Below are 27,284 nucleotides of genomic sequence, written 5' to 3' on the forward strand. Positions count from 1 at the left end.
ATAAATACTTTAAATCACATATAAAGTCTACTATAAAATAAAAAGGATCAAATAATGTTTAATAAACCATTTATACTCTGGGGGACTTCAAACTACATAATATGAACAAACTTATAATTAAAAAAATAAATAAAAATAAGGTACATAATCTAGTCAATGTATGCAAATTTTGGAGAATTGTAAAATGCAACTACTACTGCAGCTGTTGTGTAAATAAGTTTTATTTAAGGATGTACATAAATATCCCACAAAATGTTGGATCTAATTTTTTTGTAAGAATGTCTTTAGTATAATCCCTTTGACCACTCTCAGCATTTGATTGCACAATGCAACAGATAAACATTGTGCAATTTACTTATTGAATTAGAAATGCCAGTTTACTTGTATTGATCGATGCATTTCACTGTAAAGTGATTTTGTATAGCATTACATACATATATCCCTAAAGACATTTCCCGCACTGGTATAGGATGGTATACTATAATTGGAAGAAATATTCAAATCACATTACAAGAAACATTCTTGTAACTAAGTTTTCAGATGACTAGGGCTGTGTTGTTATACCAGTGTATGTGTTATACCAGGGAAAGTGGCAAAAAGGTGCATGTTTGGGGAGAAAGCAAGAATCTCCTTGATTCTGTCACATATTTGCTACTTTGCACTGTTGACATATCCAAAATATTCTGGAATACTAAACCAGTACATCAATGTTAATTCCATGTAGCAAAATCCATTAAACCTGGGAGAATTCCAATTCTGGTGCATTACAGTCAGATTAATAAAAGCAATATAAATGTAAAATAAATATGATTAAGGCCTGACCGGAGTTAGAATGGCAGACTGCCACTGGAACTATGCTTCAGTTCCTTATTATGATGTAATAAGAATACATACGTAATTAAACTTTTCAAGGAGTTATGTTATGCCAGGATTTAATGGTCAGTAAAAGAGAGACATATATCAATATTAGTTATTTTGGGGAAAGCTAAACCTTTTGACATTCCAGCGACATTATTTTGTCTTTTTAAAACCAAGCAATAACATGTCTCATGCCAGAACTGTACAAGCAAAAAACACAGAAATATGAAAATGATCCTCCAGGAAAAACAAAAGCAACTTAATGTACAAGCACATGTTAAGAAAGTGAAACACACTGAATAATAACAAAGCCTAACCATGCATTTTTAGTTTTAATAAACAAAACCAAATCCGCCTTCCGGACTCAAATGTTAATATTCAAATAATTTTATTGATGTGTGTACTATGAAGGTTAGTTATATACACATGCTGTATAAATGCCAGATCAAAACAAAGCAAGACACTTTTACCTTACTGTATATTAAATACAAGGCACACAATTTAATATAAAAGCAAGGACAATTCTTTATTTAAAAGCACCTTTGGTTTAAAAAAAAAAAAAAAAAGAGGTACTTGTTAAAAAAAAAAAAAAATGAAAAGCAGCGCTTTAAAATCTTTTTAATGCATATGAATTAAGTGTAATTTAAAAAAAGGACTCCTTTTGTTAAATCTATACTTTGCTCCACTCCTCTAAATTCTTATAATATTGTACCTTTAAAAAATCAATATAAAGTACCCATATAGTGTGAAGAATTGTGAATTATTATTTTTAAATTAGTGCCTTTTTATTTTTGCACATACATGACTCATGCCATTTCAAAACAGCATGACTCATGCCATTTCAAAACTTGCCAATATTTTACTCTTAAATAAGTTCTTCATTTCATCAAAGCCTGTATGTGTCCCTTTATGAAATTTCAGGTGTTTGATTTTTTTTACACTTAAAATAAACTAAGGTTAAAAACATATTAAATAAAACAAAACACCTGTTCACACCTAGACCACAAGCATTTTAGGTTTTGTGACTTGACATTACTATCTTAAGTCCAACAAGATACATGGAAAATCACTACTTAAAATTAGAGACCACAAAACAACAAAATAAATAATTGGGTCTATACAATAAAATCACAGGGTAAATACAATCTATATATCTCATGTTAAACAAAGTAATGAGCTACCTAAAGACAGCCTGTCCTTTAATACAAATGGCTTTTAAAAGAAGCACAGAAAATGCATCTGTTTACACACAAGTTCAGTGGAAGAAAGGGCTTCAGGCCTCAATACAAATGTCTTTCCCAAACCACAGATTTTGTAAAGTTAAGATTACCCCATTTCAATTCTTTGGGATTTTTTTTGGCAAGATCGGATATAAAAATGAACACAGTGTTGAAGAGAAATCTGAGGCAGTTAAGATTATATTTAAAATACAAGTCTTGTTTCCAGCCTCTACGGTAACAACTTTGCGTCAAGTCGAAGCCAATGTAATCCCTGTCGCGTGTAGCGCACCAACTCCGTCATAGTGCTGGTATTGAAGATCAAAGGGGGCATAACTTTATCGAGCTCTGTGAAAAAATCTGAGAGAGGGGAGAATTGTGTTAACAGAAATTATATGACTGATTACCTAAAAAAAAAAAAAAAGTTAATTAGAAAACTTCTATTTACGTTTCATGTTTGAAGGATTGCAGGTGTAATCATCTTATAAAAGCATACCTTTTTGTTCTTTAGATAGTTGTTCAGCTTGGTCCCATACTTCTGTGGCATAAAGGAAGTTGGATGTAACCTGGACATAGCTGGCTGCCATTTGGTGGATTCTCTGTGGGATAGTGACTAAAGAACTGCCTCCCGAAGAATTCGAACTCCCTGAAGAGTAGCTCCCAGCATTGCCTGGGGATAGCTTGGGCGATACTGGGGAAGGCATTCCTGCTTTGCTGTGAAATAAGAAAAGATCTGATATACACTTGAGAGCTAAGGTAATATAATAATAATAATAATAATAATAATAATAATAATAATAATAATAATAATAATAATAATGTTATTTAAGTACTCGTACCTCATTCCAGGTGAAGGAGCTTGAGAATTGCTGTAGGAATTCTAATAAACAAAAACAGAAAGAGCTAACATGTTGAAATTACTACTGTTAAAGCAGTGAACTCTACTAAAAGCAGAAAAATATGAAATTATAAATTGCAGTAAACAGAGGAAACGCAGACGACAATACATGCCCAACTAAAACTTACAGCTTCAATACTACCAGCTTACCTTCAAGTGTTCAGTTAGCGTTTTGGAATATTTCAGTGCGCTTTCTTTCCTCAGTTTAAACAGCCTCAGATAGAGAAGCGATTGGCATCTGAGACTAGAGAAACAGCAAATAAGCACTGAATAGTCACGAATAAGATGGCAGCAGTAACTTAGCAGTGTAGTTATATGTAAATGAGCAAATTCTTTGAATACTTTACTCAAGCCAATAACTTGGCCTTTTTAAATGTTTATTCCTTCACTAAACAAATTACCAGTAGTCCTAAACAATGGGGGGGACTGAAGCAAAATCGCACACACACACATACCATAGTATCGCAAGCCTCTTATCAGCCGATGTAGCATCGGGAGCCAAGTAACTCTTTAACTTCATAGTGTATCTAAAATGCAGATCAAAGACATTAAGAGCACAATTATCATGTATTGTATTGCTAGTAATGATGCTAAGTTTGCAGGCATCCCTCAGGATTGTGAATAGTTTTTTGCTGACTTATGATGGATGCAGTGGTCTTTAAATGAAAAAGCACATACAAGAGAGAGATAAAATGTTAACAGCAGAGCTTCAGTACTTTAAAAAAATAAAACAAATAAGCCAGCATCATGCATGTATCATCATTACTGTAAATACACAAAGATCATAACCTCCATCCACCAAATGCACATGTGATACTGCAAGTTTGTCAGGGCACCTCCATATACCACCACAATATGACACACTCAATAATTTGTAGAAAAGAATGCCCCTCGTAAGTTACATCACAATTGGGTAAGAGGGTCTAGATGCAAAACAAAACAAAAGCACTTACTTGATCAGTTCCACAGTTTCTGCATACATAGGAAATGGAGACTTTGCTTCCTGAGCACTTTTCTCCAAAGCATTTCCACATTCAATGAAAGATACAACAGCATCCAGGTAATACACAGCTTTTTCAAACCTGTCCATCTTTGGAGATATTGAAATCATTGTTAAACACCAGAATGCATATGTATGTGTATGTATATGCATACACGCACGCACACACACAGCTGAAAGTTCAAAGCACAATACTAATAAAAGATCCATTGGTAGGTTATCACAAAGAACATAAAAATACTAAATAGGACTGTAGCAAAGTAGCAGTACATGCACCAAAATAAAAAAAAAAAACAGCAGCACAACATTGTACAGCATGCTTCAGTCTGCCTTACCAGTGCATCTGCATTGTGCTTCAGCTTCTTGGCATCTTGCAAATAGTGATCTGCAGACTGTATTCTGCAAAAGATTTTCATATTTAGTGAAAGGCAATAAGACAGTTGTTGAAATTCACAATACTGTATTCACATTAACAGATCTTATAGGATTTTGTCAGTTGTCTCTTTGTAATTGCTCTTATTTGAAATCATTCTCATCCATTTATCATACTTGCTACGTGTTCTTACTGGACTTGTATAAGCAATTTACTATAAGTTTTAACTGCTCTTATAATTGACTCTGCTTTATCTTGCTCTTAAATGTGATCTTATTGTACTTTCATAACTGCTTTTATCTGTGTTGATATTCTGTAATGTGATATTTTATAAAATATCACATTACAACTTATCACAATGCAATACTTTGTACTGTGATATTTTGTAACAATTTTAAAGGTTGCCCTGGATAAGGACGTCTACTAAGAAACAAATATAGGCAAGAATTAATACTAGATTTACGATTGTCTGTGTGTAATGTAGGAAAACAAAGGTTGCATTTTTGATGTTTTTACAAGCTGTAGATCAATTAGTTTATATGCACAAGGAATCTGAAAACAAAACAGCCTTTGCGTTCCAGACTTGGGAGGAATATACTATACCTAACAATTCTTCAAAAAACAAACAAAGTTGAGTTGGATTTGATGCTTGTAAATGAGGCTCAGAACTTCTGAGCTATCTACATACTTCTATTAAACCAATCTAGTAATATGTAAAAGTCTAGATTTTGTACCAGGAAAATATGACCCGTTTGTGAGCAGGAAATTATTCACTGTGATGTTCACATCTTATTATCCTTACCGGTCTTCAAATGTGAGTTTTGATTTTCTAGACTTAGAGTTTTCGAATGATGATGCAGGATGATGAGGATTGTTTTCAGAACTTTTCTGAGCTTTGTCCTATAAAAAGAATTAATTGTTAACTTCAAGAGATAAAGTAAACTAACCAAAACTACTGTACAGAGACTGGACAAGCAACTGGCATCCCAGATGTGAATACTGTTTCAGTCACGACAGATCTAACATGCATGTTGAAATGCTGTGTTGTTTGTGTTACTTTTTATTTTTATTTAGTTAAATCTACTTTTAACACTTGTTTGAAATTGTAAAAAGAGCAACTACTAATCCAATGTTCAGTACACAATTGAATCTGTGAATGCTTAGTAGTTACGCAGGTCAGACTACAACTTTTCATCCAGGGAAGTACCTTGCTCTCCTTGGCACTCCCTGCCTGTTTCTCTTCCATCTTCCTGTGCTTGGAGGATGAGGAGCTGCTCTTGCTGCTGCTCCTGCCACTCTCCTTGTTACTGCTGGTGCTGCTGGAGATGGAGGTGGACGACTGGCTGACTGTCCTTTTACGACTCTGGTGGTCTGCTTTTGGGGTTTTCAGTGGCATAGCCACAGACGGAGAGGGAGCATGTTCTTTCTCCTTTTCAGAAACCCTTTTGGATGACCTGGGTAAGCAGAATTGATTACTTGGAAAAGTTTCAAAACAAAAAAAGAATGAGGCCATATAAAATAGCTGACTTATTTTAGATAATTGTTATTTTATGTTTTTAAGATAACCCTAACTCTCCAAAGAAAGGAATTACAACAGATACATTTTTGTGAACAAAAATATAGAGAATAATATCTGTGATAGACATAAAAGGGACGTGATGGATATACAGAAAAATTTAACGTTTTCTCCATTACTCAGCCAATTTTTACATTTTTTTAAAAATTGGGAACACACTCAGATGTGGTACTTTTAGCATTGTTTAAAAAAAATAAATAAATAGTACTTCTAGGGAATGTCATTCTTACCACCAGTCTTACTTACTCTTTAGTGCTAGATTTGTGGTTCAAAGTGTTTCTGTCTTCCAGTTTAGGCTTCTTGCTTTCACTTTTGATGCCGTCATTCTCGGTCTACAAGAAATATAATATAAATATTTATTAAAACTAGCATTTAATTTATTTTTTATTCTGGACTACTTGCATGCAATTTGGCGTATATTTCACTTCATGATAAAATATATTAAAAAGGTAAAAGTACATGTCACTGACAAAAATCATTAAACCATCAGCAAAATTTATTATCAAAATACGAATATGTAATTATAGGGACTGAAAAGGGACTGAAAAAAAAAGTCTTACCCTTACCTTGTGTTTCCTTTTACCTTTATTCTTCTCATTAGGTTGCTTCTGAAATTCTTTATTTTCCCTCTCTACCACGCTATCAATTTCTACCTTGGGCTGCTGAATTTCATTGTAAGGTCTCCCAGGGATTCTGGTCAGCAGAGTTAAGTCTATTTTAACAATCAGAGACTGTATAACAGGGTACCGGTCATCTGGATCGCTCAGGGGCGAAAGCAGTTCTTTCTCTTCCATAAGAGAGAAGATTCGTTGTCTAAAAAAGCTGTCATCCTCCTCAATGCAAGGTTTACTAGCAGGAGTCCTGACGCTCTCAGAGTACTTAGGAGTTTGTGAGGAGGAAGGAATGCTCTCGTTTTCCTCTGAATCAGAGGATGAAGAGTCAGTTTCTATAAATTCCCTGGATTTCTGTGAAGGCTTGTTAGGAGTCTTGCTTTTCCGCTTTTCCATCGCGGGCCGGGGTGATGAAGATTTGGGCTCTTTTTTAATGTTAGGCTTTCGTGAACCTTTTGTTGGAGCTTTGGGACGGTTTATTTCAAGAGGGGTTTCGCTTTCAACTTTCAGTCCTCCCTTGGGCTCCTCAACCACAGGCGTCTTCTCTGATTTTTTAGGCTGTTTTTTACCCACAGTCCGTCGTGGGGTGTTGCTGCTCTCGCTCTGAGCTGGGGATTTCTGCCGGCTGCGGCCACTTTCCGACCCTTTCTGGGAAGTCCGTGAGTCTCTGCCGGGAGCAGAAGAGCTAGAATCTTTGGATCCACCCTGGCCTGCATATCCCCTGCCTGAGCTCTGCTCCCGGTTCTCGTTCTTGTAATTCACTGGGACGTTACTATCCACAGAAGAGGCTGGCGAGACCTTATTTTGTTTAAGCCAGTTGTCAAGTTGCCACTTGTTTGTAGGTGGTGGTTCAGGCTAAGAAAAAAAAAATAGAAAAAAATGACAGCAGTTTTAGAAATGTAAACTCAAAACCAATCCAATACACTAATGTACTGTATGCAGGTCCCAACCTCAAGTTTACAATACAATACTCAATAATACTTGGTCAATGTAATTTACTTTCTTTGAGAGTAATTGAAAAAACTACCTTCTAATGTTATGTTAATAGACATGATATAGTTTAAAGGTTTAAACTCCCTTAACTTTAAACCCCACCTCAGGGGATGGGATCCGTGTTGGCTCATTGGCTTCACTGTCACTGGAGCTGCTCTCGCTTTCAGAATCGGACCCCGAGCTGCTCTCTGAGCCACTGTGGCTGCTCGAATCATCTCGCGAATGCTCTGCTCCTTCACTGTTGTGTTGTGAAGGCTCTGAAGTACTAAGGAACAAAATTAAAAGTAGTTCAACAGGTTATTGTTGCAAACAATTCATATTGAACTGGTCTGAGCTTGATTAGAGATACTCCTGCCTACCTAGCTGAATGGTTTCTAGGTGCAGTCTTTGCAGACTCCTATAGAGACAAAAAGGGTGTGGATTACTGACAAATCAATATAGCTACATATTTAAAAATGGATACCAACTCATTATAAAAACCTTACCTGTTCCCCATCACTATCTTCACTGCTGCTGAGTTTCAGGTCATCTTCCAGCATACTTGAAATAAATTAGGAAAATAATATAGAAAACATTGTTTTTACTCCCCCATCTCCCCCCTCCCCTACACACTTGTACTTAAAAGTAACATATTTAACAATTACCCATCACAAAAATACACACTTAACAGAAATAAGTTACCAGACAGTTTACACTTCCCTATGCACTTATATAAACGTATTCCTGTATGTTCAATTTGGAACTGAACAAAAAAAAAAAAAAAAAAAAAACAACAACTCCAGCTCATGCTAAATATCAAATACAGTTTGATTGGAGTAAAATAAAACAATTATTTTGCACAACTTACTTTGCTTGATCACCATCAGGCCTAAATGGAGCAGGAAAAAAAAAAAAAAGTTACGTTTTGCAAATTTGGTCTAGTTTAAATTTTCTGAGAACCAGATCAGGTTGGCAACAGACATCACATGGGTGCCTTGCTGGGGTGTTGCTTTGGTATCAGTTTGACTAAAAATGTTCAGTTAAATTGACAAGCACTGTGAATCGAACAACACTTATGAATATCAAATAAGTATTGGAAGAAAATGACAGTAAACATTTCTCATTTTTGTCTACCAGACAAAAACGTTTCTTTTGTTTACTATGGTGTAGCAAATCTTGTCCAAAACGCACACGTCCCAGGTCACCTGACCCTGTGGCAGCCAAGTGCTTATGTATAGGTCAACTCTACAGTAAATAATCTCCTTAATTAGTTTTATTTTACAAGGCAAAAAGTATTTTTGTAATATTCATATAAAAACACTTACACTTTTGACTGATGACCACTTGAAGACATTTTGGATGTGACACATCTCTCTGTAGATACAATTATAAATGTATTTAAAAAAAAAAAAAAAAAAAAAAATTACACACACACAAAATAATGAAGCTCCAGTAGGTTAATACTTACTCTGACCACCACTGCCAAAACTAGCTTGCTGATTATCCTGGAAGTTAAAAGATAAATGTTATTAAAAAGGGATAGTTTGAGAAAATGTTTTAAACTAGATACTTAACGCTCTTATTATGTTCAGTGTTTGGCTCAAAACATGTTTGTGTACATGATGAATCCAAGGAAATACCAAGCCTGTATGGCAGAATTATGATTGTGTACAAGTCATACAAAAGTCACAGTTTACAAGTTCCACATAAGTTTCAAGAATGCTAAAACAAAAGCAAAACCTATCTGCACTTGACAGACTGCCTGGATAATGTGTAGTTGATTATGCAGCGAAAGGTAGTTACAGTTTAAAATGTATTACTCAAATGTATGAATCTAGTGAACGTTTAACCTTGGTTGGGAATGGAAACTTTGAAGGCTCCGTTTTACATGGCGTATGAATTGCTGTCAAAGGAGGCGGCCATGACTGAGTCATTTCCTAAAGAAAAGAGAAAGACAGTAAAATATAATCTATTTTCTGACAGTGTATCAAAGACCGAATTACAGGTTTTCAATGTCAGTTTAGTTTTTGTGATTGAGTTCAAATGCAAGGCTCACATTCCTATATGTTGTCATATCCTTTGAATTCTTACCTTTAAAATTTCATCCACGCAACTGGCATCACCCGACATTGATGCCTGCAAGACAGAATACTGTTTATCCAATAAATAAATAAATAAATAAAATAAAAATCAATATCTTTAGATCTATATAAAAACATTGAGTAGAATGCTTATTAAAAGAAAGCTTATTTGACAGTACACAGTAAGTGTTGTCTTTGATAGATGTCTTTGTTTAAAATAGTGTTGCTGCTGACAGTGTAAATTGTTTCTTCTTGCCTTATTAACCCACTGGAGTAACAGTAATACTACACAGCACAAAGCTGTTTGTTTAGAGGAAGGCCCTGTCGGTCAATTGTCTGCTGCTGAACAAATTAAAGTGGTCAAAGTCATCCTAGCCTACCTCCAGTGGTTGGGAAGGGATCTTGAGTTTAGCAAGAGATGCTTTGCTACTGGACTTCATCTCTCCCATACTGCTCCTGTGTGACTGGCTGCTGTAATGTTCCGATGATGTCTTGGGTTCAAGTGACTCCTGGCCATCCATTGGGCGGACATAGGCAGTAGGCTTTTGCAGCATGGAGCTGGGCTTGGACATCAACGATGGAGGAAAAGCCTGGCTCGAGTGCTGCCCGCTGGATGAAAATGTGTGAACACGAGAAGGAGAGTCGTGGTCACGTGGGGACTTGGACCTATGGCGCTCTTTACCGTGGTGGTCACTCCCATGTGACCGGGAATGGCTAGAACTTAAAGATCCCTTGGCAGGGCTGGATGTACGAGATTTAGAGTGGTCTGATCCATGTTTGCTTTTCTTTTGGCTACTACCACTATAGTCCCGTTCGTGTCTTTGGCTACTGCTGCTGGTAGTCCGCTGGCCACTACTGTGGCTACTCTGTAAATTGGATCGTTTCTGTGACTGGGAAGATGAGGTGCTTGGTGCAGGTCCTACTGGAGTCCACTTGCTGCTCTGACTCGAGCGTTGTTCCCCAAAAGATTTCTCCTCTGGGTTAGAGGGTACAGTAGATTTGGGGATTCCAACAAGCTTTTGAAGAGATTTGTCTCCGATCAGGTCCTTCATTTCGTCGTAATTACCGAGCATACTCTGGATGCGGCTGGATAGTTTATCTTCTTTGCTAGACTAAAAGAAACAATTATTATTATTTATTTATTTTAAATGCTGAAAGACAGTTCAGTTGTCTGTAATTTCAGAGTAACTTGAATCAGCCACAAAAAGTAATGAACCTAAAGATAAAATCTAAGAAAAAGAAAAACCTCTTTACTGAGCTTTTACATATAAAGCTTTTCAGGCGATTAACCCTTTGATTGGGGTTCTAAAATGGTCCGGCGTTGATCCTAAAACAATTGTTAAAAAAAAATACATACATTTAAAAAAAAGTAAATAGCAAAACTTTATACAAACCATCATTAGCTTTTTTGGGAATCAAAGTGTTAAATTATTAACTTGAGAAGCAATCATCAGATAGGCACATAAGAAAAAGGTACAGTAGTTAGGGGAACAAGAAACAGAATATGCTGACACCCAATTGAATATTTGACTGAATCTAACTGATCTTCAGCATCTTCATAGTAATAGTTTATTTTCCTTCCTACCAAACAAATAAAGTTAAATACTAATTGTTTGCAAAATATACATGACATACAATGAAAGAATGCCCCAATACTCTAGAGGTGTAAACAATACACACACGAATAACTGGGGGACCAACGCTACTGATAATAGCCTACCTACAATGTAGCAAACGCTACTTCTCCCATCAGACCTACATACGCACTGTTTCTGCATTTCTCCCATCAGTACAGCCAAAAAGGTTTTAACATAAACTATACAGTATTTAAAGCTTCTTTACATTACAAAAGAGAAATGCAGCACACTAAAGTAATATGTGATTTCCTAGGAAAACACCACTTGTATTTTGTTTCTCACATTTTAAAAGACAATGGTAACAAATAGTTTGGACTTGGTTAATAATTCTAAATTAACTATGGTTATACCTTTCAGAGGGTAGTTACAATACGTCTTTGAAAACAAAACAAACACAAAAAAAATACCTACTTGAGAACACAGCTACAGTATACTAATCACAATTCATCTTAGTGACATCTTGAGGGTAACAAAAATAAATAAATAAAACATTAGATAAGGAACAGACTTTTTGTTTAAATCAAGCTACAAAGAATAGCTTCCATATGGAAACTTTATCTAACCAAAGCAAGAAGCCATAGCCTTCAACTACACCAAGACTTTGCTTATCCAAGTCTGTAGTTCACGGACAAGAATTGTTACAATGATGGTCTAGCAACATTTTCATTTAACTTTATTATTTGTTTTTAGTTCCTCAGACAAAGCCAGAACTTTGAAAAAGGCAAAATAAAAGTTGGTATGACTGAAAAATCCAATCCCCTTTACTGAAAGAGTTATTTAAATAGGGTTTTTTTGGGGTCTTTCACCTTTTATATAAGCCTACTGTATGAAATTGTTTTCAGTTACTTTCCAAAATGCATGGGTGCTTTTTTTCTACTCAACAGTACTTGCACACTTAAGTCATACCTTCTTGCCTTTGCTGTCTTCTACAACAAAATCTTTATGGTCACAGGCACATTCTTATGTTTTTTTTTGTGTGTCTAAGCATTGTTTTACATTGCCACAATTTAAATTCTCTATCTAATACAGCTTTAAATCCCACAAACAAGCCTTCCAATTGTAATCTTGTTTTAAATCTTGCAAGCGGAGCCTCCAATTGAAATGTAGGAATTTGTTGCCACTCAGTAGTTGAGGTGGGTTTAAAAGTATTCAGAATGAATCAATGCGAGACACAAGTCAAGAAGGAGGGACATAGTACAACTGCACTGGGAAAGGTAGTTTGTTTTGTTTTTTTGTAGTAGGTTTTAGTTTTTTTAAATGGGAAAGGGATGACGTCAATGTGAATTGAGTAGCCATTTCTGGTGTTTATTGGCTATACACCGAGTTCATTGCTTTTGTATCGGGTTGTTTTATCAGTTAAAACTGAATCAGAAGCCCTACATATAACCTCTTGCAAATTATTTTGAAATGATATGCTTCCACATCCCCCTTACCCAACAAAAAGTATATTTTACATACCATTGAGACAATACTGCAATTGTAACATACAGAGTTTGCTATAAATATTCTGACAAGTTCTTAGGAATATCTCAAAGAGCTCACAATTTCCCAGTGAATCCACTAGTGAATGGGGGGTGGCTCACCTTCTTCCTAGTGCCCAGTGCCTACCTGCCAATGCCCATTCTTGATCACCACGTGGTTGGCAGTGCAGAGCCCAATGTTTTTGTTTTTTCCTTCCTATCCCTGAAAGCACCACTCACCTCATCTTAGGCTCAGTTGGCAGCAGACTTTACATTGGGCCTGAAGGTCTCAGATTCAAATCCCTTTACTGCAGAACCAGTCTTGTCTGCTTCATGGAAGATCCAATGGCCTAGTCAAATAAGAGCAGGAGTACTGACCCCAATGCCCTGGACAAATTAAACATTAACTTTCCCAGCTGCACCGTGGAGTCAGGGCTTCACACAATCGGGACAGGCGCTCAAAGGGCAAAGGCTCTTTAGAGACAGACATATATGCTAAAAGGACTATCCTGTTTGGATAGAATACTAAAAATCAAGGATTATCTACAATATGTTTATTCTAGTGTTAACCAATCCAGACTGTAATACTGTGGTTTTGAATCTCCCAAATGAATATACAAATAATGCTGGATTAATTTATGTAACAAAATAAAAAACTAAAACGAAAAAAAAAAAAAAAACTTACAACTTTATAAGGTTCAGCAAAGAGAGGGGAGTTAGCTGGATTGGCCTCTCCGCCCTGTTGGGTTTCTTGATTTCGCCTTTCCCTTTCTTTCAAACGGAGCACATTCCGGTCTTCACGGTTCATGTTGCTAACAACAAAGACACAGTCACTAAGCGTGGAGAAAAACTTTCAGCACTTTTTTTTCCTAGAATTATTAAAAACATGGATGTCTATCTGAAACAAAAGAAAACAAAACCGCTGCCAAATACCAGATAGTCTGTACTTTGAAAACACTGACCCAAAAAAAATATTAGGGAAGAAAATAAATTAAATAAAAGCAAAAACACTAAGAAAATGAGATGCATACTGCCAATGTTCTATGGCTATATTAATCTCAGAGTGCCAAATAATTAATAGCACAACATGAGCAGTTTATTTTTTATCTAAAAGCATCTGGTACTATGATACTACTTACTGTAGGGACCCGAATGTACAAGACAAATGGTAAATAGCGTAGTCCTTATTGCACCAAGAAACTAAACAAATACACAAAATTAGCTTTTCCTCCCTGGCTTTGCCTCTCCCCCCAACCCCTATCCCGTTAGCAGGGCACAATGTTTTATTATGTGATTGCTACAGGACCATGCAAAAACAAAGCAAAACTAGCAATGGTAAATCTAACAATATACTGTAGTTTGATACTGCGCAACAAACCTACAAGCTGTTTACAAAGGCAGCAGGAACACATGCTACACAGTGCCTACTTTACTAGATGCAATGAAGATATAGTGGGAAAGACTTACAGTACTAAGCATTTGCACACTTCATGGTAAAAATGTCAAGCAAATCTGGACCATAAACTGTAATGGGGTAGCTACAGTATACTGTTGTATAAACTACATGGGTTATCTTCTGAAGCTGTAGTTAAGACCTTCTAAATGCATAAATGCACTGCATTTACTACACTTTCTTACAATTATAACCCCCTGTAGCTTTTATATGCCAATTCGGCTACTGTAACTGCTTTTGAAAAATATGACCAACAAAAAAAAAAAAAAAAAAAAAAAAAGTGTCAGCTTAAGAAAAATATTGAGATCCAAAAAGTTCCCGCCACACAACCCAGGGCACTGTAGTCAGGACACTTCAGTTAGGAGGGATGGACTGTAAGACCCCTGAACACAGGGGTTTACTTTACAATAACCTGAATTGGTCCCTTAACATAATTCCTGGTTTTTGATTAATGTTTAGAATTACTGTCTGTAGATGGCTAAAACACTACTGGGGAGAAAGGAAAAAAAAAACTGCCACAACAATACACCTGCAGTTTGCAATACGTTATTCAAATCTACTGGGTGCATTTAAATCCTTCACTTATAGTAGCTAACTAGTAGTAAATCAGGAATTAACAGCATTACTGTTGCCTAACAATTAAAAGACTGAAGGTAGAGTAAGAATGAGCACAGCAGGTACAGAATAAGCCCTACTACTGTACATACTGGCAGAATATGGGAAATCATTTGTCAGACGTCTACACAACTTTAAGTCCCCCAGCAGCAAGTGGTAATGTAAACTTTTTATCCAAGTCATACTGCAAAAGTATCCCTTTCAGAACTGGTTCACACTCAATAGTGCTCAATTTAGAAATACTAAAATAAATGCTTCAGTGTTTTCAAAACAGCTTTTCACTTCCAGAAAAGGTGTAATTGTAAAGCAGCACTTGCACTGTACTTGCCATTGAATGACACTAGGTAACAGCACTAGTGAGCCACCATGAATCATTTTTGTAATTCATATCACCAATTTCAAATCTACAAATGGAAAGACAGTGTCAGGGGTTGCCCCAGTCTAGTCTTACTCTAAGTCACATATATATAAAATGTTGTATCTTAAGTCAATAAAGTTAAAAGTTGGCATCTACGGATTGACTTAATCTTGTGTAAAACATGCAGTACTGGTTTTAATCAGGACTAGAAACACAAAAACTACCCTGCACCCAGCTCTAACTTACAGAAAGAAAATGACTCTGCCTGGTATTGGGAGGGAAAAGCAATTAGCACAGTAAAAAAAATGAATGATGACTATGATGAACTTCTGCACTAGATGGTAAAGAGCTTGCCAGAAATTAAATCAGTCCCAGCCATGCTTTTAAAGTACGGGTACAGTAATCTACACTCGACAGTGTACTTGCAGCATACCTTTTGTAATTTAAACATAGCAAGGTATGCTGCATTAAACACTCGAAAAGGCTGCTTTATATTATTCCAAACATAGTATACAGTACAGTAGATTACTTGCATCTGTATTTAAATGATGAGCTTTGCCAACAGACTGCGATCTACAGAAAATGTGGTTGGTCAAGTTTCCAAAGCTAACAAATTCATTCCACTAAACACAAAGCAAAACTAGAGTGGCACAACTATGACTTCCTACAGACTGTTAAATCTGACATGAACATACAAGACAACGTTTCATTATAAATCTAGTGACGAAATAATATTGAAGTTATCATTAAAACCGATAGGCATCTGCCGAAACGTATGCCCACTTGTCCCAAAAAACAGGCTATTAATTTGCTAATGCAGCTAGCTCAGAATGAAACCATGATGAAGTTATTTAAAATGGAAGCTATTGTGCAGTCAATTGTAAGTTTTATTACTTTTATCAGTATGTTTCTTGAACAACCACATCCTTTAAAATTACACTTTATAGAAGCTTCATATTAAGAAACACGTCACTGGCACACAGGTTGCCAGCTAAACTGTCGAAATCATGTATTTACTAGAATTGCTTATTAAGCAATTTCTATGTAGTCAATTTACCTACCTTAAAAAAAAAAAAAAAAAAAAAAAAAAAAAGTGTCACTCATGGCATAACTAAATCATTCAACATTCAATCATTTAGATCCGACAGAAAAATACTTTAAGCACAGATATTTCAGAAATACACAGTATCATTTACATTTAGAATGCCATTAACCTGTACAAAATGTCTTGAATGAGATTAATCGGGTTTATTAATCTTAATAGGCCAATCAATCAAATCAATTTATAATCTAAATCCTTTTTTTTGTCAATGTAAAAACATGCCATTGATGGGTATTACCTACTTTGTCACGGTACTAGTAGACCGTAGGCCTGGTGAATTTTGTAGAACATGTGTTCAAGCTATGAAGACTAACTTGGATACCTCTTGACTGGTTTTAATTTCCCAATATGTGGGCATTTCTTCTGACATTCTATTTCACAAGATGCGGATGTTGGTCACTCTGGTACATTACGGACACATACATTGTGCAACTGCATTTACATTCTTGGAGGAGGATATGTATGAACACATCTTGTTGAACTGACTGATTACTGGTGTGCTAAAAGGGCATATACCGTACCAAATCCTTTTAAGATCATCATCAAAGCCATGTTAATCTGTATACATGGCAAAATGATTGAGATAATCCTGCTTTAAAGACATGGGGAAATTACATACAAGTATTGACTCTATACAACCTCCGAATACAATCCAGCAGTCATCTTTTGAAACAGGGTCTGTTTCAAGTAATTTAGCACTTATCTGGGCTACAGTAACTCCTGTAGGAGGCGGAAAGATTTAAAAGGGGCCAGGAAAGTTTCTTTAGCAAAATATGTAGTATAATCTGATTACAGATACAGTAACACTGATGAACTGCTTGTAAACTAAACACAAGATATGCTTTCAGGGATTCTTTAGGGCTACTGATTTTCTGCTATAGCGGAATTGCTAACGGAATTCTGCAGTGTTTTTTTTCTCCTTGCAACTCCATTTTTCAGCATTTATTTTATTTATTTATTTATTTATTTTTACACCCTGCCAATCCAAGTAAATTCATCATGTGACTTCACTCATGAGTCTCTGCTGCACCAACAAAGAAAAAAATACAACGTTTCAGCAAGACAGAGCTAAAACATTATTTATATGAGGATGCTGGAATACTATTCTGCTAATTTTGCTATCATTCAATTGATCATGAATGAGTCGATACCATTAAAGATCATATTGCCAGTCGTAAACACGTAAAGTTAATTAGCAATGTTACACGATGACCGTTTCTTAATTATATTATCTGACAATAAAGAAACAAACTCAAAGCTATACATTCCTTAAAGGAAACAGTGTAAAGGATGTAGGCCTAGTCACTACACTACACACTGTTTCACAAAAACATTAGAGACACACTGCTTGTTAAATTTACAAATAACAAGGCAGAACTGGCAAAGAAACAATTAGGAGGAGTCATTATGCCCTTACATTAAAAGGGGCTGTTCAATGCAGTGATACACAGCAGTAAACCTGTGTTCCAATGAGTCAGTTGTTTCATATTTTATCTCAGCTAAGGCCAGTAAAACACTAAACTTCAAGTTGTGGAGTACTGTAGAGAGGATTACTTTCACATGACATTGCTGGACTGTTAGTAAACTTTAACATGTTATATTGTTATTGTTATGCCAGCAATAAGCTAAGATGATCTTTTCAAAACACCTTTATTTGTAAATTGAACTACAGTGCAGGTGTTTTCAGGTGCTTTACTTACTATTACAGCAATAAGTCTGATTCTAAATCTTGGCTTTAATAAAACAAAAAGAAAGAATTGTGGTACTATTTATTAGTGTACTTAATTTAACTATCAATATTATATTTATGTCCAAGTTAAAACATTTGCCAGTGATCTTTAAGATAAAATAAATATGGCCTCTCTGTTGAGTCTGCATCAGTGTTGTCCCTCATTTATGAAAGGTATAAGTGTGGTAGGTGCAGGCAGTAGACTACAACAGTACATTTTATTTTTTCATTATTGGCTTCCATCCACAGTGTTTAAACTTCAACATTTAAAGAAATTAAATATGAACAGCTGGTTCTCAGCCTTAAAGCTACAAAACACCTACACCAAAACAGGGGTGGGTTAATTCATTAGATCATTTATGTCCAAAGTATAAGCATTCTTTAAAAGTAAGAAAGTTCCACCCTCTTAATTAAAAAAAAAAAAAAAAAAAAAAAACTTTCCAAAATGGTAACATATGCAAACAAAATAAGCAAACAACAATTATTCCTCAGTTTCAAACATCTGAAAACAGCTTGCTTACCCAGCCAGTGCGGCCATAACTCAAAACAGTGATTCATTGGAGAGATTCAAGAACACCACGGTGTTTGGTTTCAGTAGCGACAATTCACAGATTTCTCCACTGGCTTCTAACATCTGAAAAGTACACTTCTACTGAATTTACATTAGCACCATTTTATTATTAACCTGCAAACATATTTGCTTTGAGAAAATTCTAAACTAAGGCATGGGAGGTTTCACCTTGTTCATGGGACAATCCACTTTAAAATTACTGACAGGGGTGGAAGTTCAGGATGCCCAAGTAAAAGTAAACTACATTCAAACTTAAATGTGCATGTGTTTTGGGGTCCCTTTTCCAAATATATTGCTGAATAAATCATCTTAGTTAGTTACTGTAAACAAAATAATACTTTTAATAAAAGCTAAGTGGGTCAACATCTTTTTGATTTGTTGTTCAACAGCACCCAACTGTGTTAGCAATATTTTTTTTTTTTTTTTTATCTACAATTCTATGTTAAGTATTTCAAGATTAGTGCTACCTGGTGTCAACTGTGAAACATTCATTTTATAACTTGCTAGATAATGAAATGTCCTCCTTTTGGTTTGACTAAATGTATCTGGACACAGAACATGGGCCACTAACAGAGAAGGCAATTACTACCCCTCTAAAAAACTGAACTGCTCTAGTCCATAAAAGGAGATGTTATTTTATCCCACTGAGCCTATCCTCCGTATGATGTCAGGGCTTTAGAGACATTCAAACCAATCAGAGCAAGTTTCATTTTTTCCTCCTGACTACTGTATGAAAGCATACTAGCAAATGATACTTAAAGCCACAGTATTGGTTTTCAAAAGATTTTGTATTTATGGCTAGTGCAACTTACTGATATTATTAGTCCAGAAGAAACAGCACTGTGCAGACACTTGTAGAAAAGTACTGAACAGTACAGTATTTCTAGGAAGTTCTTTATAAATGTTATTTTATATTGATATTTACAAGACTTTAAATTGGGATTTCTATATCTCAAACAAATAAATCCAACTGCTGTAGAAAAACAAAAACATTACTTAGGTGCAAGTGCTTTTTGGCTTGGTTGTGTACTGAAACCCAAACTGAGCAGTCTGTCAGGCGTGAAAAAGCTAAAGCTCTCCTTGAGACACCACAGGGGGTTCAACTGTTAATTTAAAGAAATAATTAAAAACAAAGCACAGATCACAAGATCATGTGCCACAACCTATTGAGAAAAAAAAAACCACTGAGACAGTGGCAGAAAGGGAGCTTGCTCAACATTCTCTCAGCAGGGGCCACTACTGTAGAACGCTTCCTCTATTCCATATAAATAAAAGGGGTATAAAAATTAGCAAAATCAAACACACCACATCTTTCAGAGATGGACACCTGTAACTACCACTGAATCATCTTCAAAGAACTTCTCAATGAATCCGATGATCACACACTACCCAAGGTATAGCCAGCAGAAACCACAAGATGCTTCTAGAATGTTTCCCATTGAACGTTGAATAGCGTAACTCTTTAACCTTATATTGAATGCATTTGATTTATTTATTTTTTACTTCTCCAGCAGTATCCTGACAAGATGTGCTCTACAGGAATCTACCTCAATTCCTGAAACAAACAAAAACATTTCCTTGACTTCCGTCCACCACTAAATTTTAAGCAAAACTTGCATCACATGCCTTGTGATTGAAAAAAAAAAAAAAAAAGACAACACAGGTATACATCATGCATGTTGATGGGTGATGTAACTATACAAAACTGATGCAAAGGTCCTGCTCACCCCCTGTGGGAAAACAGGCTACAGTTTAGTGTCAACTCAGAGATGGCTAATTACATATAAAAAACAATAAACAAATGCTTTTCCTCCAACACAAAGCATTAAATTGTCTATAGTCAGTCTGATTATTCCAAAACAGGGAAACTTAAATTCCCAGTATGGTGTTATCCTGATGCCACTTTTAATCTGACCTGAATACATTCCTTCACTGTAACCACTTGAAATGTACAGTAACTTCACAACTTCATTCTATTACTGAAGACATTCAGGTGCAATTTTTAAACGCAGGGCTTTACAAGCACCACACTATTACCATACTAAAATACTAATACAAAAAAAAGAAATAAAAAAAAAAAAATAGGATTGGCACAACAGGGCAAAATATTTTAAATAATTTTGCACCTTCTGTCTGTAAAGTCTCTTAAGCCCGGATGATAATGAATCATGTTAAACTCTCCGTAACACCACAAATATTGACAATCTATATTTTAAGCAAGTTTAAAGTTAGGGCGACAGACAGGACAGTCACAATTATTTCATGCCTAAATAATTGTCTGTTCAATGTTTATGGGTTTTAAAACCTGTTGTCTTCAAGAAAGCACTAAGCCATGCACCAATGTGTTGTGTAATTATGCAGCAAGCCTAATTCTCTGCTAACCACCCCCTCCCCCACTGTCTAACATTTAAAATGGCCTCCTCTCCTATTGCTAAGGTCAGCTACACTGTTTAATGTTCCAGTGTTTAACGGCAATACCAAATAAGTTTTAAGTAGATACACAACAGTACAGATAATGAACAAAAATGGTAAGCTACATCTTGTTTCACTGATTTCAGCTGTACTGTAATGGACTTGTTGGAACACACCCACCAAACTAGAATTCCCAAATGCAAAATGGCCCTTAAATGTAAAATTAAAACTTAAGCATTCAACAACATACTGTGTAAAAAAAAAAAAAAAAGTGTAAGGCAGCAAATATGAAGTATATATTTTCCAAAGCCACACTTAGAAATACAAATGCAATACCGTACAACCCGGCATATACGTATCAATAAAAACAACTCCTATTTCGGCAAAATTTTATAGATAACAGGTTTTTTTTTGTTGTTGTTGTTTTTTTGAGTATTTTAACATTTGACTTCTAAAGGGTACTACCATGTGGAATCCAAAATCAGTGCAACAATCAGATATATAAGATATTGGTATTAACTCAATGCAATTCACAACTACAAGCCTTGCAAGAGGTGGACAAACTATTTGGGATTGCACATCATGAAAAAGTGAGGAAAATGCAAAACCCAATGGATTTAACTTCAACTCCAAAACACAAATTAGTTTCTAGAAAGCCTATTGTATTACTTGAATTAATATTGGGTATTTAGTAAATTGATAATGCAATAATCATATGTACTGACGCTAGCCACTAAATACACACACAGAGCACGCAAGCGTCTCGAGTACAGCTCGCACATATCTCTGCTCGCAAGCCGTAGCGTTGACTGGAACAAAGCCTTGACGTCACTATTAATATCTGCAAATTCAACACAAATTCGTCTTTGCAAATAAATTACACACAGTTTAATCTATCCAAGGATTTCAAAACGACTAAAGGAGAACGTGAATATTTAAATTCGTGTTTTTCGTTAACAATCAATGCGCGCTTAGACATCTTGACCTAAAATTATAATATATAAAAAAGAAAGAAAATGGGGATTATTTATTTTGTCCATATTGAATCGACCCGGTTCTACTGATCAGAATATACGGGATTTTCTTTTGTTTTGTATGTATTTCTTTCACTTTAACCTGCTGTACAACAAGCATTAAAATAGGAAAATACACAGACACACACACACACACAAAAACAGCTAACTAACTGTACCTTGTCAGATGTCAGTGTTACTTCAAGTTTTATTTATGCAACTACTGATTTTTTTTTTTTTTTATGTGAACAGCAAAACATACACCTTGGTTTACTAAACTGTGCCTTTAAAAAAAAAAAAAAACACACTACCATACTTTATTTGTCGAGCTTCATTTAATAGATACACCAAAGATTTATTTTACGAAATCAAATATTTTGTAATTTATTTGTATACATATAAACACTTACAATGCATGTAAAACATCACAACTTGTCTAAACCATATATTTAATAAGTACTCCGTGATTACATTTAAAAAAGGTAAATTAATCCGCTTACCTCGGGTATCTTCTAGGCCCAAACCATCTCTAATGGAAAGCCTTTTGTCTTTTTCACTTTCCAGTTTAAAAACGAGAGCTCCCAATTTACAATTCTGATTTGTTTTTCTTCTCACTATAAAAAAAAAAAAAATCTACATATTTAACGAAAAAAAGGCTCGTCTTTCATTTTTCTCAGTCCATTATTTATTTATTTACGATAAAATACGTAGCAAAACACTTCACCGAACAAGGAAGCAGCTGCTATCATTCTAAGTAGAGCCAGAGTCAGGTTCCAGTGTACGTCACGTGACCAAAGCCCTCACTACAGCCTCTGGGATTGAGCCAGGCAGTCCCAGGTCATGTGACCAATCTGTACTGCCCAGAAACCCTTGGTTGGAACTTCTCGCTTGGTCGGTGGACAGTGTCTGTTTGAGTGTTTTGCTGACCACTCTCTGGAAAAGACACCATAGAGCTCAGAAAAATTGGCATAATCTTATTTTTTTTGTTGTCTATTTATTTAACCCATTAAGTGCCCATTAAACCTCTTTACAAATCTGGCAACTCAGGCAGGTACTTGCAGTATATTCAAAACACAAGAACAGTTCGTTATAAGAATAAACATTATCATAAATAATCAAATAAAACCATATTTAAACAAACCCCATCAGCTTATCTGTTTGCACTTGCACTCTGGGTCATTTCCTCTCAGCAGTGTCTTCCGGATCAAAGCTTGTTAACGGCTGAAAGCATGTCAGTCAGTAGGGAAAGCAGCTGATTGGTTATTGACAGGAAAGAAGCCAGTGAAGGGATGCGGACAGTTTCACTCTTCGGTTGAAATTGCTCAGAAAAGGACAAGACAATCTAAAAAGAATAGCTTGTAATTAGTGTTCTTTAATCTAATTCAGTACTGTACCCACTATCATGTTTTGAAATAAAAGTACATGTTTGTCATAACATCTTTCAAAACTGCACATTTGAAACCTTAAAATAAATAGATGTGCATGCCCGAGAACATTTATGGAACTATTTTGTTAGCTACAATTAATTATCTTCACTTTGAAGGTGTTGCCCAATATTCACCAAGCTGGCAATCTACTATTCTGAACACATCCTGTTAATGTGTTATTAACATGAATACCTGATATGTAATCTGCAGGTTCACAAAGACATTAGATTTGGACAGATTGATAGTTGGTGCATACAACTATGGTTAAAAGTTTCACATCACCCAATACATAACTACTATTCTTACTGTTAATTTTGACACAGATAAGATTAAAAAGGCTTAAACCTCTTTATTAAAAAAAAAAAAAACACAAGAAACCGACAAAAAATGTTTAAACAAAACGAATGCTTCAAATTACCCTCATGTGCCAAACATTACAATCCTACTGTTATAGAAACAAAACATAATACTAGGAAGGGTGCTGAAATATTACAATAACATCTTGTATACGTCAAATTAAACTTTAACTGTGTTAATTTGGGGGCAAGTGTGACCCAGGTTAAATGTGATGATAGTATAAACTAGTATTTAATAATTAGAGTAGAGTGAAAATATAGGTTTAAAAATTAGGTTAACACTTCTATTATATACAATAAAAAAAGAAAACAGAAATCAAATGCACACTGGAACTGATAAAAAAAAAAAAGTTCACACAAAATTATTTATTAATTGTTAATTTTCTTAAACCTTAAATTTCTTCCATGTAAAATAATTTGAATAGCCAACTTGTAGTTCCCAAACATGCAAATCTCTGGTCCCCTTATCTGGCCTGTGATCAAATACACACAATGGAAACAGTCCAGATAAAACAGCTGTAAAACATGGTTAACAAAGGTAAAGTTTAGCTTTTTTAGGTCAGTGTCAAATATGGAATATTGTTGAAGAAATAACACACTGGTATAAATACTTTCTTACTCTTAAAAGATATACCTTTTGGAAGAGCCCTTCATCACACTAGTAAAGGTTTGTAAATGTAACTGGTCTATACCTCTTTTCAGAAAACTCTTATTTACAACTTCTACCACTAGAAGCTCCATGACTTCTTTTAGGTTTTATTTAAATGATAAAACCTATACAAATCTGTCTGAACAGAGCAGTAAAATAGGGCTGGAACTCTGAAATGGATCAAAACCATTCATCTTATTTCTTCTTCCTTTTCTTGGGAGGCTCGCTGTCGGAGCTGCTGTCACTGGAGTCCGTGTCGCTGCTGGAGCTGGAGGAGGAGGAGGAGGAGGAGCTGTCATCGCTGTCACTGTCCGAAGAGGAACTGGAGGAAGAATCACTGTCTGAGGAAGAGTCACTGGACGAACTACTGGAGCTGCTGCTGCTGGAGCTACTTGAATCCTTGGATCTGTGGGGGGGGGCAGGGATGACAAAAACTTCAGCGGTGTCATGTAAACTGCAGGAATTCAAGAGACAGCTTGCTCATTCATAGGTAGGCGTGGACATAAAAACAGGTTACTATGTTTCTCCCACCTTTAATTATTTTTTGAAACCCTACTGATCCACAAAACTTCTTGAAAAGATCAAGGTCTATCTTCTTTGTGGCCTCATCACAACAATAAAACAAGAAAAAAAACACACACTCAAAATGACCTTTTCTTTTTTGTCTTGGTCTTCTTTTCACTTGCCCCTTCACTGCCTGGTCTAAAAAAATAACAAAAAAAAATTACATAGGCATACATATAATACAGACAACTGGATTATATGCTTAACAGAAAATCATAAGAAATGTTCATGCTCAATTTAATGAAAAACACACCAGTGCTTCTCAATATAGTTTATATTGAAGCCTTTAATAGCTCAGGCATTCAATAACATTACATATAAATGTCCCAGTGACCGATATGCACTCTATGCATAATCATTTCTTGTAAAAAATGTCAATGCAATATTTCTTCACAAAAAAAAAACCAGATCAGTCATTCAGAGGTCAGTTGAAAAGTCACTACTACTTGTAATAAATCACAAATGGATAGGCAGTTTTTTTCAAGCATAGCTATGCATTTGTGACAATATGTACACTCAAACTAAGATTTATCACCATGCTTGCGCAGTTCTCTAAAATCTGCAAGTGTGAGACGCATACATACAGTTCCACGGTATGCATCCCTAAGTGGGAGAATGCGTTTGAAGGCTATTTGTATTCAACAAGTCTAACAATCATTATAGATTTATTCTGGCTGGCTGTTTGGACATCAATACGCTCACTTTTATACAGCCTACACGCAAGAGTTGTACCTTAAAGTAATATTGAAAGAAACTGGACTTGGACAAGATGTCATAAAAGTAGGCTTCAGACCGTCCCAGTGTAGCCTAATTTTTATATATATATATATAGCTTCTGAACTACAACTATGATATTAACAGAGTACTGTACGACTTCTCATTGACATTAAGACTCACTTAGCTTCTGAACTACAACTGTGGATATTAACAGAGTACTGTAACTTCCTTGAGCATTTCAGGCTCACTTTCCTTATGTTCAGCATTAGCAGAATCAGTATCCTTTCCAATGTTGCAGTGCAGAGCGAGATGAACGAGACCTCACTAAAGGTATAAACCAGGGGTGCCCAATATAGTCCTGCAGAGCCTATGTTCTCCTGGCTTTTGTTCCAGCTGTCCCCTAAATTGGACAATCAAGCACTTATTAGAAGCTTAATTGGTCCAATTAAGTAGGGTACAGTTGGAGCAAAAGCCAGGAGGACATCAGCCCTCCAGGACCAGGATTGGCCACCCCTGGTATAAACTCATCCATTAATGTTAAACCAAAACAGCATACGCGCACTAAATAAACAAACAAACAAATAAATAAATAAATAATCTTACACTGGCATAGATGGCAAGTTGTTTTCATTCTCCTTTAATTTCTTCTTCAGTTCCACGGTTCTGGAGGGTCTATGTAGATATTTCCTCTTCCCAGTACATTCGTACGTCCAATGGCCAAATTCTAAACATTTTTGACATCGAACATACTGTTTGTTAGCCTCCCTAAAAACAAAAGAAAAACACAGATCGATTCTAATTTCCATGTGGTAAACATAACTCGTGAGTCTCTATACCCGGCCTTCCGCATTACACATGTGTATAAACAAATTATCTATGTGTATGTGTATATATAAGTACTTGCTGTGTGTGAAATTAATTGTTCCTGACAACACTGTGTGGCCCATATTGAAAAATAAGTTAACTACAATCCGCAAAAAAAAAAACATAACCGTGTGCGCAACAAAGCCTGCCACAGACTAAACAACAACAGCCTTCGGACGGTGTCCTGATGTCAGGTAGTTCTTCCATTAATACTTTGCTAACGATATAACTATTTGCAGGGGATATATATCGTATATATATATATAACTATATATATATATATGTTATACATTACAACATATAATTAAATGTAAAAACATTTTTTTACTTACGCTTGCCTACGAGCAATTATTCTGTGCATGGGCGTCGCCATCTTGTAACCCCTGATAAAGCAGTGCAACATGGGATACTGATGTATTCCACACTCTCCCTCCTTCAGCATCTCCAAGCAGCGGAAACAAAAGATGAGCCCTTCACAAAACTATTAGTTTTTTTTAAGTTTTTTTTGTGTGTAAATAAAATAGTTAAATATTCATTAAACTGTTATAGATCGTTAAATAACTGACCGGATTTTAGAACAGAACTGCAAACAGTATTTTATAAAAACAATTAGTACAGTAGCAGACATAATTTGCTACTTTCATAGATAATTGCTTATCCAATGTGGAACTTAGTTAGAAAATTCTTCAGCTGAATTCTTAAGTATCTGAATCTGTTGTAATTTATTGTACAAATTAATTATTGCTCTATTCTACTGGGTCTATTGGTTTT

The 27,284-nt window shown here is 35.5% G+C and overlaps 2 protein-coding genes across 6 annotated transcripts; both read right to left on the bottom strand.

Moving 5' to 3' along the window:
- Window positions 1–1,439: 1,439 nt before the first annotated feature.
- LOC121324011 (AF4/FMR2 family member 4-like) lies at window positions 1,440–23,183 on the bottom strand. Of its 5 annotated transcripts, none has more exons than XM_041265387.1 (22): window positions 22,437–23,183; window positions 13,369–13,495; window positions 9,967–10,698; window positions 9,597–9,641; window positions 9,356–9,442; window positions 8,974–9,010; window positions 8,831–8,879; window positions 8,374–8,394; window positions 8,012–8,066; window positions 7,886–7,923; window positions 7,617–7,791; window positions 6,489–7,388; window positions 6,169–6,254; window positions 5,554–5,800; window positions 5,149–5,246; window positions 4,309–4,372; window positions 3,927–4,063; window positions 3,429–3,500; window positions 3,124–3,217; window positions 2,915–2,955; window positions 2,572–2,789; window positions 1,440–2,435 (listed from the first exon to the last, which is right to left on the bottom strand). In XM_041265387.1, exons 2-22 carry the CDS (start codon window positions 13,489–13,491, stop codon window positions 2,308–2,310), a joined length of 3,447 nt encoding a protein of 1,148 aa, XP_041121321.1. In that variant the 5' UTR covers window positions 13,492–13,495; window positions 22,437–23,183; the 3' UTR covers window positions 1,440–2,307. The 5 variants fall into 5 exon arrangements, with proteins under 5 accessions (XP_041121321.1, XP_041121320.1, XP_041121319.1 ...); XM_041265386.1 differs by lacking the exon at window positions 22,437–23,183 and adding an exon at window positions 18,462–18,648 and having other exon boundaries at window positions 7,629–7,791; XM_041265385.1 differs by lacking the exon at window positions 22,437–23,183 and adding an exon at window positions 18,462–18,648.
- Window positions 23,184–23,697: 514 nt separating this feature from the next.
- LOC121324012 (zinc finger CCHC domain-containing protein 10-like) lies at window positions 23,698–26,926 on the bottom strand. Its single transcript, XM_041265390.1, has 4 exons — window positions 26,846–26,926; window positions 26,253–26,414; window positions 25,020–25,070; window positions 23,698–24,774 (listed from the first exon to the last, which is right to left on the bottom strand). Exons 1-4 carry the CDS (start codon window positions 26,914–26,916, stop codon window positions 24,564–24,566), a joined length of 495 nt encoding a protein of 164 aa, XP_041121324.1. The 5' UTR covers window positions 26,917–26,926; the 3' UTR covers window positions 23,698–24,563.
- Between the last annotated feature and the right edge of the window lie 358 nt (window positions 26,927–27,284).

This window comes from Polyodon spathula, chromosome 12 (assembly GCF_017654505.1).
Source record: "Polyodon spathula isolate WHYD16114869_AA chromosome 12, ASM1765450v1, whole genome shotgun sequence".
NCBI lineage: Eukaryota > Metazoa > Chordata > Actinopteri > Acipenseriformes > Polyodontidae > Polyodon > Polyodon spathula.